This window comes from Nicotiana tabacum, chromosome 1, assembly GCF_000715075.1.
Source record: "Nicotiana tabacum cultivar K326 chromosome 1, ASM71507v2, whole genome shotgun sequence".
Classification (NCBI taxonomy): Eukaryota; Viridiplantae; Streptophyta; class Magnoliopsida; order Solanales; family Solanaceae; genus Nicotiana; species Nicotiana tabacum.
Window position 1 is genome coordinate 117,176,744 of NC_134080.1, and position 16,470 is coordinate 117,193,213.

The window sequence follows — 16,470 nt, forward strand, 5'->3', positions numbered from 1 at the left end:
CTTGTCGTTTTTGCATATGGGTTAAGATTCAGCAACACATTTCAGGTTCTTAAGTGGGTTCTTCTTCAATGTCTCCCTCTTATGCCATGTTGCTATCCGGGCTAACTCTACTGTTCGTATTCCATGTTGTTGTGCAACACGTGCACCACCGTAGTAGCTGATCAGAACCTGTGTAGAAATTCTACTCTTTTGTTGGGGCTCTGGTAGTACTCACATGTGCATTTATTTGTTGCATTAGGAGGCGGTGTCTATGTAGCCAAGATTATCAAGTGGACAGGAACATATAGATGAAGGAGCGTCGTGCGGAGATTTGTACAATCTACTAGAAAGAGATGATTGGAGGAGATGTCCAACTTCCATGCGGCCACAAGTTTTGTTATGAATCGGCCCCAACTCAATATGGACACCAACAAAGATATCACACAAATAGACACTAGGCCGAGAAGAATCAATTTGGCCAAGCCTTCGGAATGGTTAATCTGGGATCCAGGCTGAAGGCGTCGCTAAATAGTATGTGGTATCGCTATCAGTAGGCTATTGTGAATTATGTGCCAAGGAAACTCTCTATTTGTCCCCCCTGTTTCTTCTAGTATCTCATCTCCTTCTTCAGTCTATCTTCTTATATCCTTGTTCAGTCTACCTATCTATAGTTGTTACTTTCAGCATTTCTACATTTCCATTGGCACTTTAGCCAATTGAGTCGTTGCATTTACTTTCAGAGATTGTAATTGAACTCTAGCTTTATTAATATAGTTGAGTATTTTGAGCACTGTTCCATTGAAATCTTAGTTCTTTCCATTGGTGCTTTCATTGTTCGTACTTTATGGCAGCGGTGGTACTCGAACGATTCAGCAGCGATAACCTAGCGTGCTGGGTTCATCAGGATGAGTAGTACTTCACCTACCTTGGCTTCTTAGAGAAGGATATGCTACCTCTTCCTTACTTTTACCTTGAAGGTAATGCCCTCAATTGGTTCGATGGGCTATTCCACAATAAGTAATTCCATGATTGGAAGCATTTCAAGGAGAAACTAATTCTATATTTTGGGAAATCACAACTTCGATGCTATGATGGGGCGTTTGGACAAACCTTCTCATGCTTGTTCAAACGAATTGGGTTATGCAACAGTAGTCCCACCAGAGGCCCAAGTGTCTTCCTTTATCAATTTCCATATCCCCAACTCAATTGGGTGCCAATCTGCTTTGAAAGATGAAACTTCAAATGCGGACCATTTGTTCGTTGAAAGGCTAGTTATAGTTGTGAGCCTAGAAAGTCATGATCCTAATACTTGTTTAATCGATGGAAAACTTTTAGCAACTTCCATAGATGAGGTTTTCGAGGAAAGCTTGGGAAATAAGGAAAACTTAGTCAAGTCTAACTATTCAGTCAATGACTATTATACAGAAATAGAAGACCACATATTCGACGAAATATCGCATCAAAACAGTAGCTCCGAGGTGTTCATTATTGAGGGATAAAATTCCAAAGTCCTTACTAATATGAGCAGATCTGAATTAATAGATGCAACATCAGAGGAAGATGAGGTGCTCAATGAAAATTCCCATAGAATTTCATTCTAGGAGATAAGGCCAAGTGCAACTCGGGTATCACGTCTAGTTCCTTTTGATGGCCGAGAATCTGCAGTGCAAAATAAGCATCTTGAACGTGATATGCCAACAAGGTATGTAGATGCTAACTCTCTTGATAGTGGTGGCACTCCTAAATTATAAACTGATGTGGTGACCTTTGAGGACGTGTATCTTGCTAGTTTTTTCATGGAACCTACAATTATTGCCGATCGATATTTTGCATCAAGAATTTTAATGAATGAGATCACCAGTTCTACAAGTGTAATGCATTTGGTTGAAGTACTTTTTGAAGCTGAAAATGGAAAATCTATTGGGAGATTCACTGGTCAACATATTTTGAGTCAATTTTTATTGGATCCTGGTGCAAATATATGTTAAAAATAGTAATAAACTTATTTTCATTTGTCCACATTTATTTAGATTTGTTTACATTAATTTAATGTTTTCATACATATAGTTAGAAAAGAGTGAGGTGTGGACATGTGTAAATTTGTGTGAACTAGTGTAGGCATGTATGGACTAGTGTGTACATGTGTGGACTTAATTAATATGTACACATGAAGTTTAGGCTAGATACATGTAGGAGTTCTACTATAAATACCCATGTATGCTAGCCATTTGGAGCAAATGAAGTTGAATAGAAATCATTTTTTCCTCCGCCTCTCTAATAGTGAGTTTTTGAGTGTTTGTTTAGTTTTCTTGCTCTCCCTAAAATTTCTAACATTTGGTATCAGAGCCGGTGTGTTGAGAGACAACCAAACTTGGAGAAAAGATGACAAACACTAATGGAACACCATTCCAAGTTCTTATGCTCACAAAAGAGAACTATGGGAATTGGTGTATTTGAATAAAGGCCTTGCTTGGTGCCTATGATGTTTGGGAACCAGTAGAGTCTGGAGTTGATGAAGCGGAAGATATCACAACCACAAATAAGAAAGATCAAAAGGCACTCACTCTCATCCATCAAGGTTTGGATGACAAGATGTTCGAGAAGGTTGCAAAGCAACAACCTCCAAGCAAGCATGGGATATTCTTCAAACTTCCTTTAAAGGTTTGGACAAAGAGAAAAAGGTTCGTTTCCAGACCTTAAGAGGAGAGTTTGAATCATTTCATATAAAAGAAAAATGAATCTGTTTCAGATTACATTTCAAGTGTTTTGGCTATTGTCAATCAAATGAAAAGATATGGTGAAGAGTTGAAGGATGATAGGGTCGTTGCAAAAATACTACGATCCCTAGATTCAAAATTTGATTATATTGTTGTTGCTATTGAAGAGTCCAAAGACTTGGACACCATGACCATAGATGAACTTTCGAGTTCTTTGCAAGCCCATGAAGAAAAATTGAAGAAACCGAAAGAAGAATCGGTTTAGAAGGCGTTGCAAGCAAAACTTTCCTTCAATGAGAAAGATAAAATGCATGGTTCGCAGCAAAGAGGTCAGGGAAATGGAAGAGGTCATGATAAAGGAGGAAGAGGTGGTAGTCAACCACCAAATAGAGACAATAAAATCCAAGATTATAGTCAAAGAAGAGGTCGTAGAAGAGGCAAAGGATGGAGACAAAATCAAGGAAGGTATGAAAAATCGAATGTTGAATGTTATACTTGTCATAAATTTGGACATTTTTCCTGCTAATGTAAAGATAATTCGGAGGAGAAAAATAACTTTGTGGAGATCAAAAATAAAGATGAATATGCCACTCTACTTCTTGCATGCAAAGGAGAAGAACGTGTGGAAAAGAACAAATGGTACATTGACTCCGGTGCAAGTAGTCATATTTGTGGAATGAAAAATTTATTTGTGGAGCTTAAGGAGCGGAATGGTGGCTCAATCACTTTTGGAGACTCTTCACGAGTTCAAATTAAAGGAAAAGGTACGATTTAATTCGCTTAAAAGATGGAAGTCATCAATTAATGTCCAATGTTTTGTATGTGCTGGAGATGAAAAGTAATATTTTAAGTTTGGGACAACTTTTGGAGAAAAATTATGACATTCATTTGAAAGACAAAAAGTTTTTTATGAGAGATGAAAAGGGAAGATTGTTAGCCAAAGTACTTATGGCTATAATAAAATATTGATCTTATATCTTCAAAATGATGTTCCGAGGTGCTTGTTTTCATGTGCAAAAGATTCATCTTAGCTTTGGCATATGAGATTTGGTCACTTGAATTTTGATAGCCTAAGGTTGATGAAGAAGGAAATCATGGTGAATGGATTGCAACAATTGATCATCCCAACCAACTTTGTGAATGATGTCTCTTTGGAAAGCAGGCAAGGAAAAGCTTTCCTAAAGAGTCTTTAACAAGAGCAAGATGCCCTCTCGAGTAGATTCACATGGATGTGTGCGGACCTATCAAGCCAAATTCACTTGGTAAAAGTAATTATTTTTCACTTTTCATTGATGAGTTTTATCGAAAAACTTTGTTTATTTTTTGAAGGCAAAATCGGAGCTGTTTCAAACCTTAAAAAAGTTTAAGAGCATGGTGGAGAAGCAAAGCGGCTATCAAATTAAGTCACTTAGGTCTGATAATGGTGGATAATTCACTTCAAATGAATTCAAAATTTTATGTGAGAAAAATGGAATCGTCATTACTTGACAGTTCCGAGATCACCACAGCAAAATGGCATTGTGGAGAGAAAGAATTGAACTATTCTCAACATGGCAAGGATATGTTGAAGAGCAAAAATATGCCAAAAAAGTTCTGGGCAGAAGCTGTTGCTTGTGCGATGTACTTATCAAATCGGTGTCACACCAAAAGTGTTCGTGGAAAAACACCACAAGAGGCATGGAGCGATTTCAAGCCAAAAGTTGCTCATTTGCGAGTTTTTGGGAGCATCACATATGCACATGTGTCAGATGAGAAGAGGTCTAAGCTTGATGACAAAAGTGAGAGGTATGTCTTCATTGGCTATGATCAAAGTTCTAAAGGTTATAAATTGTATAATCCCAAAAATGGCAAGGTCACCATAAGTGGAGATGTTGAGTTTGATGAAAATAATGCTTGGGAGTGGAAATCTAAAGAGCAAGAATACTCTTTTAGTTCATTCTTTGAAGATGAAGAAGAAGAAGATGAGGAGCAGGATATCGCACCACCTTCAACACCTCCCCCACAATATCAAGAAGTTGGGGAATCAAGCTCAAGTTCAAGTAAATCACCTCACAAGAGTAGAAGTCTCTGTGACTTGTCTGAAAACACGGAAGTGGTAAAAAATGACGTGTATGATTTTACTCATTTTTGTTTGCTGGTGGACAGAGCCTCTAAGCTTTGAAGATGCTTGCCAAAATTCCAAATGGAGGGATGCAATGGATGAAGAAATCAAAACTATAAAAAAGAATGATACACGGGATTTGGTCACACTTCCAAAAGGCAAAAGCACCATTGGAGTCAAATGGGTGTACAAGCTAAAAAAGAATTCCAAGAGAGAAATAAAAAGGTAAAAAGCAAGACTGATAGCTAAAGGCTACAAGCAAAAGGCCAGTATTGACTATGATGAAGTATTTGTGCCGGTTGCTCGTTTGGAAACAATTCACTTTGTCATTGCTTTGGCGGCACAAAATCAATAGAAAATCCATCAAATGGATGTGAAGTCAGCTTTCTTGAATAGCGTATTGGAGGAAGAGGTCTATATTGATCAACCTTCAGGATATAAGGTTGAAAGACAAAAAGATAAAGTCTTGAAATTAAAGAAGGCTTTATATGGGTTGAAGTAAGCCTCGCGAGCTTGGATTAGTAGAATTGACAAATATTTCCAGGCAAATAGTTTTTCTAAGTGCCCACATGAACATGTCCTCTATGTAAAGATTGCTAAAAATGGTGACATCTTACTTGTTTGCTTGTATGTATATGACTTGATATTTACAGAAAATAATCCAAAGATGTTTGAAGAATTCAAGAAAGCAAAGGCTAGAGAATTTGAGATGATGGACATTGGCCTAATGTCCTACTATCTTGGAATTCAAGTAGCACAGAGGAAGGATGTCATTTTTATTTCTCAAGGAGAGTATGCAAAGGAAATTCTCAAGAAATTTGAGATGGAGAATTGCAATCCCGTAAGCACCCCCGTTGAATGTGGAGTTAAAATATCTAAGCATGGAGATGGAGATAGAGTCAATCCCACATTTTTCAAGAGTCTTATTGGAAGCTTAAAGTATTTGTCATGTACAAGGCCGGATATTCTTTTTGGAGTTGGACTCCTGAGTCGCTTTATGGAAACTCCTACTACCTCGCACTTAAAGGTAGCCAAAAGAACACTTCGGTACATCAAAGGTACTCTTGATTATGGAATTCTTTATTCATCTTCTAAAGAATCAAAGTTCGTGGGATATTGTGATAGTGACCGGGTTGGTGATATTGATGATCGAAAAAGTACTACTGGGTCTGTTTTCTTTCTTGGAAATTTCGTATTTACATGGAATTCTAAGAAGCAACCAATTGTGACTTTGTCAACTTGTGAAGCTGAGTATGTAGCAGCTTGTTCGTGTGTTTTCCATGCAATTTGGCTAAGGAGCTTGTTGGAAGAACTTCACCAACCACAGAAGGATGCTACAAAGATTTTTGTTCACAACAAATCGGCTATAGATTTAGCCAAGAACCCGGTATTTCATGAAAGAATCATGCATATCGATACGAGATATCATTTTACTAGAGATTGCATGTCTAATAAAGTTGTGTAGCTTGAGCATATGAAGTCTGGAGATCAAGTTACGGATATTTTTACCAAGCCTTTGAAGATTGACGCCTTTCAAAAGTTAAGGATGACGCTTGGAGTAATAAAACAAGTTTAAGGGGGAATGTTAAAAATAGTAATAAACTTGTTTCCATTTGTCCGCATTTGTTTAGATTTGTTTACATTAATTTAATATTTTCATATACATTTATTTAGATTTGTTTACATTAATTTAATATTTTCATACATATAGTTAGAAAAGAGTGAGGTGTGGACATGTGTGAATTTGTGTGAACTAGTGTAGGCATGTATGGACTAGTGTGTACATGTGTGGACTTAATTAATATGTAAACATGAAGTTTAGGCTAGATACATGTAGGAGTTCTACTATAAATACCCATGTATGCTAGCCATTTGGAGCAAGTGAAGTTGAATAGAAATCATCCTTTCCTCAACCTCTCTAATAGTGAATTTTTGAGTGTTTGTTTAGTTGTCTTCCTCTCCCAAAAATTTCTAACAGTATCTTTATTATAACAATTAGCATACCTGCAACACATCATTTTGTATGGGATCAGGAGTAAGTTTCGAGTTCATGGCTTTAACAGATTCTACAGAGAACGAGGAGGCACATACACTATTTGATGCAGTTGGGAAAAAATGAAGTTGTTTATTTGCAAAATTGTCTAATATGAAGCAATTAGGTGGAGTTGAATTCGGTGTTACGGTCTTTTATCCCATGCATCATGATATATGTTTTCGGGTGCCTAAGAATATTGAGGATCCACATCTTGATAAATTTTTTATGGAGTTTGAGTGTGGCCTTCTAAAAGAACACGCTCTAGTTCACAAAACAATGTTTACTTCTCTGTCTATTGTCTTTGATCCTGGTGGGGTAAATACTTGCCTTTGTGCGACGAGCGAGCAACTTCTCTTTAGTCTAATGAAAGACTTAACTACAGAAACTTATGATACACCACAACAGTACATAAAGACGCATGCTGCGGTAGCTGCACTTGCTGCCATGTTACAAAAGTGGGTAGTACTTGAATTAAGGAGTGGATCTAAAGTGAAGCTTCGAGCTATACAGGGTGCTGGTTACACATTTTCTGGTGTCATTGAAGTAGTAGAGTTGGTTGCATGCCATAGATTACATCATGGCTTAGGTGATGCATTTATTTATGGTATCCTCTTGAACAAGTATAGGATTGCGGGGCAGGTTATAACTAAACTCAATCTGATAATGCTCAAGAGTTCCACTATAAATCGAAAAGATCATGGTTGTAGTTGGTTGATAGCAGGTGCAATAGAGAGATTTAGTGTAGAGCGTGCTTCTAAAACTATTTATCAGTTCTTCAAGGAGACCAATTCTAGCTTCGACGGGTTTGAGCATGTTAAGGAGTGGGCACAAGAAATCATGGTTATAGGTCTTGTTATGCATACTTGTATAGTGGTTACATTTGTGAACACATCTTCAGTTGCTAATTCTGGTGTTAATAACATGACAATGATTATTGTGGGTAAAAGCAATATTTTCTTAGTTAGGGATGAAAATGGCACCGACAAGACTGAAACCGCTACGATGTTTATGCCCTATCTTGCCTATTTTGGTGGTCATAGAACCATTGAAAGGTGGGATGTGGAAAAACTAGTTTTGGAGTCATATCCAGTTCTTGACGCACATAGCAGTGTCAAAACAATTAGAAATACCAAATCAATCCATCAAAGTAAAATTGTGGAGCAGTTTGTCCAAAATGGAAGGCCAACTAGTGTAGCAACCAAGGAGGAGATCAAAAGGTGTCATTTGGGGGATCCAAAATTATTTAACTATCTCAATCATTTTAAATTCTATGAAATCCTAGCCGTTCGTGATGGTTGGGATATTTTTGAAACAAGGATGGCTATGAAAATTATTGGTATTATCAAGCAAGAGCAGGAGGAAATTATAAGAGTGGTGGCCTTTGTTCTTCATCTTGCTACCAGTGACACACATTCGAGCCTCGCAATTATGATATCAATGTTGATTTGTTCGAACCTTGAAGACAATGTTCTTATTGAGGTCGGAAGTATTGTTATGAATCGACCCCAACTCTATATGGACACCAACAAAAATGTCACACAAATAGACACTAGGCCGAGAAGAAGCAATTGGGCCAAGCCTTCACAAAGGTTAATCTGGGATCCAGGCTGAGGGCGTCGTTAAATAGTATGGGGTATCGCTATCAGTAGGCTATTATAAATCATGTGCCAAGGCAACTCTTTGTTTCTCATCCCCGTTTCTTCTGGTATCTCAGCACCTTCTTCAGTTTATCTTCGCATCTCCTTCTTCAGTCTATCTATCCATAGTTGTTACTTTCAACATTTCTGCATTTCCGTTTGCACTTTAGCCAATTGAGTCGTTGCATTTACTTTCGAAGATTGTAATTGAACTCCAACTTTATTAATATAATTGAGTATTTTGGTTACTGTTCCATTGGAATCTAAGTTCGTTCCAAGTTCAACCCTCATTGCATCCATAGATGGATGTCCAATTCTGCTACATGCCCAGTCTATTGCTGCACTTTATAGTATTTTGTAATCGCTGCAATATTGTTGTTGTTTACATGCAAATAAATGTTAATTTTAAATATTTTTGTACTAGATTGAGTTTAGTAGTTATTGTGATTTAAATGGCTTGGGCTATTCGTATGAAATGAAGTATAAGCTTACTGATTCCTTTAGTTTGTTACGGATTTAACCGTTAATAATTGATACTGCAATACATATCAAGTGGAATAAAAGAAGTGAGCTGAAGTGTTAAAAAACTGCTTGTCTTTCAAAAGAACGAGCTAAAGCTAGTTGTCTCTCCCCACAAATGGCCTTTAAAATGAATCTATTCCAATTGAAGAAATAAATTTATTATAAATAGACTTTAAATCACGGGCGAACCTGTAATTGAAAAATTTAAATCGCGCCTAATAGTTGCCTAGCGTATAAGTAAATTAAAATAATTAAGTTATCGAGATATTTCATTATAAAACGGATCTGATTTTATTGAAGATGGTATTAGAAATAAATACTTAAAAACTTAGGTAGTCTCAAGTAAATCAAATAAAACTAGTTTCGTGTGCGCCTCACATGCATCTCATGCGTCACACGTGCATCTTTTGTATATTAATAAAAACTTTTCGAAAATCTTATATATTGTCAAAATCTATGTATGACATATAAAACAAAATTAAAAGGAAAAAAAATTCAAATATATATATATATATATTTCAAGATATTGTGTACTCATCGTAGTTGCATCGGAGAGATGTAGGATAATCCTAAAGACGCAGAGATGGAGGAGAATCCTGCAGAGGATGCAGGACGCAGTGGAATTATGTTCTGCTTTAAATAGAGATGATAAATCAAGAAATACCAAACAATGAGGGGTAAATATTGGTGGTGGAGACAAGATTGTAGTGGTGAATTATGTAACAAAATTTACGTAATAGAGTGGATTCAAAGCCAGATTTTCCCATCAACTAATCTTGAGTGGGACATAGAAAAGAAATGCTTTTCCCAGAAAATCAATTTGGACATTTCAGCACCTATGAGTAAATTTGAGGAAGAGACAGAGATTCTCAAGAAAGAGTGTTGGAAGGAGATGAAGGGGAAAATGCATAACAAGAAGCCAAGAGGCTATATATATATATACATAGATATTGTGGAGGAGGGATTTGATATAGTTTTTACGGTTTTCTTCAAAGACTTTGAAAGACAACTAAATGATATGATGAAAGTTGATCGAAGCTCCGGGCATAAGGTAGCAACTGAGCGAGGATGGTGGAAAGATCCGAAAGAGCACTGGAACCGATCATGCCAGGAAGAATAAAACTTGCTCTATGCAGCTGATCTGCATTACCATTTGCTAGCAAGCACACTATTAGAATGTAGTTCCTACATTCTCTGGAACACTTGGCTAGAGAGAAACAAATAGATGTTTTAATGAGACGACTGAAATCTAGGTATTGTAAGATAGTAAGAGTCTTTATTTGTGGTGTATGAAGAACTTTAAATCTGACATACCGTCATTGTTGGATCTTTTGAATTCCTTCGATATATATAGGAACGACAACAACTGATAAACAGATGAATGATGAGAAAAGCAAAGTTTCAGGCAAACAAAGTGATGTTTGGCGCCATGACAGGTACTTTCGAAGTAAAGGAAGATCCTAAACCACATGTGAAGAAAAGGTCATTTAGGGAGGAAAAGATTCTAGTGGATACTGAGAAAGCAGCAACGGAGCTTGTTATGCCTAATCCTTCGCACCCTGAGGTAGATGGAGGAAGAAAGAATGAAAGAGCTGAGCACATGTCACATCATCCTGGCAGATATGAGAGACCATTTACTGGTTAGAGAGATGCAAACAGGGGTGAAACATGGAGGGGGAAGTTTCCAACAAGAGACAGGTATCATGGCAATGGTGACTACAGGACGAGATAGAGATTCAACTCAAGGCAAGGACATTATCAAAGTAAGGACGAGGTTGAAAAGTGTAAACATGATCTTTATGATGAGGCAAAGAAGAGTCCAACTTCAAAGACTGAAGAAGATCAAATAGCCAAACATAAAGAACTATATATTGGCTTCATTGACCCCTCATCCTGCGATGAAGTGTAGTAGCTTCGTTTTCATTTTTTAACACAAAAAAGCTAAGGGGAACTGTTACTGATGACCAAATCTAGTGCTATAAAATCCATCCATTATGATTTTAAGTAACTCAAATCTTCATGAAAAAAAAATGATATGATGAAAAAATCATCAAATAATGTGTAAGCATACTTGTAAATTGTAATCCCTTTATAAGCATATCTCCTAGCGTTAATGTAATGTTGGTCCAAGTGAAGGTTGTTTTGAAGATTGACAAAGGAAGCTCAGCTATTAACCAGGTCCATCCCTTGTGTGCATAAACACGAGCAAATTCGAGCATGTGGGATGCACGTGAAGGAGATAAGCTTAACTTGATATAATTAATATCTCCTGATCAAAAAGGTTGGATAAGTGATAAGGAGAAAGACTCCTTAATCAAATAGTGCACTATCCAAGATAAGGGAGGAGTTAGAAGTTGAGATCAACTAGAACTCTTCCACAAGAAAGAGTAGCATTAGAACTCTAGTTATTTCTTAATCTACTAACTATAGATATTGCAGGATGTTCTCATTTACATGTATGCATGAAAGAAAAAGTTAAATGTGAATTGAGAGAAAAATAGCAAGGCATTTTGCAAGCAGTTCGTGTGTTATTCAAGTGTGCAAAGCTGAAGCTACATGAACCAGATAGAAGAACCCGTTCCAAGCGTCCGTTTTTTAACATAGTTCAATTGTAGTAGGTGTTTTCATATTTTACCTTCAGCTTTATATAGAGGCAATTGTAATACGTTGTCACGACCCAAACTGGAGGGCCATGACTAGCACCCGACCATACTTGCCGAGCACCAACATACAATTCATCTAACCTTTTTTTATTATCTTTTAGGGTTGACGAGATCAATATAAATGGTAGACATGGATCATGGACAACCAACAATAAAATATGATGGCATGAACATACATAATAGGGGATGACCAGACAATCAAGAAACTAAATATAAGGTACGAGCTACCACGCTACCATGAAAGACTATACAACAAAAACCAGCCGACAAGGCATACCAAACTATACATGAGTCGACACCTGTCTATGAGCCTCTAAATGAACATAAGTGCTGCAACATAGCCGGAACAGGGCCCCGACATACCCATAATGTCTATAACAAAAATGCATACCAAGACCATGGCAAGTCCGGAGAAGGGATCTCGCCAATTACTGCTGAACTGGACAACCTACTATGGTGGGGGAGCTGCACCTGCCTGTCTATCAGGGCTTGCAACACGACATGCAGCGTCCACAAATAAAAGGACGTCAGTACGAATAAAGTACTGAGTATGTAAGACAGGGAACCATAAATACGAATAGTAATGTAAGCAGGGATAGAGAATATACAACCTGGAACACCTGAGTACCTCTGAGGGCTACTAACATGAAATGCATGATACATATGTAGGTATACATAAACTTATAAAACATACGCCTCTATGGGCATCATCATCATCATCATATCGTACCCAACCATAATAGGCTCGGTAAAAAAACATACACGGCCATCATAAGGCTTGGTAGAATTGTACCCGGCCACGTGGAGCTCGGTAAAACCCAACTGATCAGTGGTTGCACAATAGGTGTCGTACCCGGCCGACTATAGCGCGGCTTGGTAGAGTAAAATAGATACATATATATAATGCATGCTCAACTCATGGAATCATATTCTAAACTTTTCGGAGTGACGTAAGGTCGGTATCCTCTGTACACGTTATTAGGACTAACTCTTCACTATGAACCTTATAAGAATCAAGAAGTACCAACAACATTGATAACATAAGAATAAGAGAAGCAACATTAAATCAATCGTTCCATAAGAGGGAAAGCAATGTAAGTACTGCTAGCTTCTAAGAGTAGAGTATCTTTGGAAGCTCGTTCATTACATTATGTACAATCGGAGTCGTGCAAAAGAAGGAAAAGGATAGCCTTACATACCTTGTATATACTGCCCCAATCTCAAGCTATGCAATTGTCACAACTCCTTAGTCTACAATAAGAGAAATGATACTATCCTTATCATTTAAGCGTCATAACTATTATGCATCGACCACAACATATTTTACGTTGAAACGGACAACACCTCCCCTATATATATGACTTCACACCATTCAAAACAATCACCAAACAGCCCAAACAACATTAATAATAAACATATTGAGCCTCCCAAAATAGTCCACGCACAACCTAATTACATCATACATACGACGGCCACCGTAGTCGTGTCAAACGACCCGAAAATGTTACGAATAACTATCAGCCCACAACCCTACATATATATGGTGTTCCTCCACACACTTCCACCTCCAAAACTCCACAAAACAGTAGTAAAACATGCATCCCAACAACAATACAAAATAGTCCACAAAATAGTCTGCTACAAGTGAATAACTCGAACTCATGACTTCCGATCACCGTCCCATGAGTTCTTACATGTATAGAACAAATTATCATGAATTCACAACAGAGAAAAATGTATGAAAGATGGATGTAACTTAACTTACTTGTTGGATAACTCAGCCCTTCCTTTGGTTCTTCAAACTCTAGGTTTTACCTTCAAATAGAACTTGAAAGAGAGGGAAAATCGATTAGGGTTTGTGTGGGATTTTTGGGGAGGAGTTGCAGGGGTTAACTTTGGTTTTGAGGGTTTAAAATATGGATGAAATAACTGAGTTCATAACCCCTTAAAAGTCCTCTCTTGGCCGACTTAGGTCTTTTAATTTTATCCTATCATTTTGGCAAGTAGGTGATGCACCTACTTGTCATCTACCAATCTGCGCAGGATTGCAAAAATATGAATATCTCTATACTCCGAGATCGTATTGACAAACAGTTTAATGAGTTGGAAACTAGACTCATAGATCTTTAATTTGGTGGGTAGATCTCCCGTAATTCCTTGTAAATTAGGAGAAAAGCTTATAAACATTTGACCTAATGTTTAAGTAAAATTATGAACCTAAGTTGCGACAATGTTTGTCGACTTTTGTTTCATAACTCGTTTGACTTTAAGACTTATGATACGGATATTATATGATTCAAATATCTTAATACATGACCTCTTGAGTGTATTAAGAACCTCTAGGTTTACCTGAAAATATGAGTTACAACATCCTTGATTCGTTTAACTTCTAATACTTGTTAATCACCCTTATACAACCTTATATCACTTAATACCAATAGGATTAACTTCTTATCATCTCAAAGGTAATTACTTCTTGGATTTATGTTAACTAATATATGGCATGAACTAACGTGTGTGGATATGGGTTGTAACATACGTACTCGGAGTATTCAAATTAGAGTTAACTTGAAGTTGTCGCAACAGTTATAGGCTATTTTCCACAATGGGATTAGAGTTAATCCTAGGTTTACAAAAGTGTTTCATAAATGCATTTTTTGGCTCAGTGATTTAGTGGAGAGTTTGAAAAAATTGTACTGAGAAGTAGGTCGTGGGTTTTTAACCTTTTGAGCCAGGTGTTTTCCACTCAAATATATGTGTTCTTTACTTTCAGCATTTACTATTTCAGCAATGATGTTTTAAGCGTCAATACCACACAAAAGGGGGGAGGGAGCGATTTGTGTGGTACCCAATTTTCGCTTAACTGAACTATACAAAAACCTGGTTCTTCTAGGTGTTCTAACTACTACTGTTTGCGAAATAATAAACACAAAAAATAAAGAACACAATTATTTTTATGTGGAAAACACCTGGCTCAAAAGGTAAAAAAACCACGGCCTACTACTTAGTAGGATTTTCCCAAACTTCCACTAAAATCACTGAGCCAAAACAGCATTTACAAAAACTCTTTGTAAACCTAAGGATTAACTCTAATCTCGTTGTGGCACACAGCCTCAACTGTTGCGACAACTTCAAGTTAACTACAACTTGAACACTCTAGGTACCTAATACAATTACTTCTATGAAAGCTGAAAGGTACAATGTTAAATCACCTACTATAACTGAACAAAAATAAAAGACAATGGAACTGGTTCTTCAATCTTGTTCAAGTAGCTTCAGGGTTGCACACTCAAATCGCACATAAATTGCTTGCAAAATCGCCTTGCTCTTTTGCTCTCAATTTAAGTTTAACTTCTGCTTATGTGCATTACCTGTAAAAGAGAACAACACGGACATTTAATAGGTTAGTAATCAGAGTTTAAGTGGGATTCAATTGCTACTCTTCTATCGCAGAAAAGTTCATGACGATCTAAAACTCTAACACTATCTTCATCCTAAACTATGTTCTCTTCATGTAAGGAGTCTCTCTCTCCTTATCTAGTATGCAACCTTTTCGATCAGATCAGGAGATATTGCAGCTTGATCAGTTAGACTTATCTCCTTCACGTGCATCTCACATATACAGGTTGATCATGACTGTGTTTCACAAGATGGAACTGGTCCATGTCTGAGTTCTTTTGTTAATCTTCAAAACTTCACCTGTTCTTGGGCCAACAAATTCCCCTTTTTGATGATAACAAACTCTGTGCTTTTGGCTTATATGGATCCTGTAAGAACTCAGCTTAACCATCAATCACAAAGTTTAGTAAATACACTATCATCAAGGACCAGGTTAAATAGGTTATAAATATCCCTTTTTGAGAATATGTAAAGCACCATATCTCTTCCCCTTTTGGCATCATCGAAAAGTTGCATACAAAGTTTGAGTTCCAGATTTTAATAAGTACTCATGGCCACTGGGGCAACTGTAAGTGCAATCATAGTTTAATCATCAGTAATCAAGCAAACATATTTAAACTATCAAGGAAAGATTAACATTGAACAAGAGCAAAATAGTAGTTATCATTGATAGAGATATGTTGCCACCACAATCCACAACCAAAAAGAAAAGCATTTAAACCATGAGCAAAATATAGAAAAATCCCTAATCTGGGTCACTGCGGTACTAGAGAGGTTCAGAAGACAAAAGCTAGGATTCCTAAGGCTTGGAGGAGCTAGAGGGTTGGTTTTGGGCTTGGAGAAGATTCAGCATATTATGAAGAATTCCATCATTCTTCTCCTTTTTCTTTGGTAAGCTCAGTTCTGAGAGCATCCCTCTCAGGTTCCACCTCTGCCACACGAGCCTTGAGCTTAGCTATCTCAGCATCCTTGGCTTCACATTCCTGGACCAGAGCCCTAAACTTGCTGTTGATTGGAGTCTTCTTCGATGAACCAGGTTCATTCGGGATAGCACTGACTAAGTAGTCACAAGCAATCAGAGTGTTGATGCCAAAATATTCCTTGCTTGAGGCCATTTCCATTTCTTCAGATGCACATTGAACCTATCTAGAACTGTGGTTATAATAAAGCCATAGGGAGTAGCATAAGCCTTGGAGCCATTGATGACCCTATCTAGAAGCTTGATAATGAAGGAAGGCCAATTGATTTGCGTTCCACTTTCCAGGCACTCCATAAGAACCAGGTCTATGTAATTGGCAATGTGCCTTATCTCCTGCCTGGGCAATAAGCATTTGTTGACAAACTCAAACAAGACCTTGTGTTGAGGCCTCATTTCACTTTTCTGTACATCCCTGGCTTCATTCACATTCTCTGCATT

General features: G+C 37.3%; 1 protein-coding gene and 1 pseudogene across 1 annotated transcript; both read left to right on the forward strand.

The window, feature by feature from the left end:
- The first annotated feature begins 1,505 nt into the window (after positions 1-1,505).
- Positions 1,506-8,714, forward strand: LOC107766624 (uncharacterized). Its single transcript, XM_016585433.2, has 2 exons — positions 1,506-1,681; positions 6,861-8,714. The coding sequence occupies exon 2, from the start codon at positions 6,944-6,946 to the stop codon at positions 8,441-8,443; it is 1,500 nt and encodes a 499-aa protein (XP_016440919.1). The 5' UTR covers positions 1,506-1,681; positions 6,861-6,943; the 3' UTR covers positions 8,444-8,714.
- An 832-nt stretch (positions 8,715-9,546) lies between these two features.
- LOC142163629 (uncharacterized) lies at positions 9,547-10,900 on the forward strand (annotated as a pseudogene).
- Positions 10,901-16,470: the final 5,570 nt, after the last annotated feature.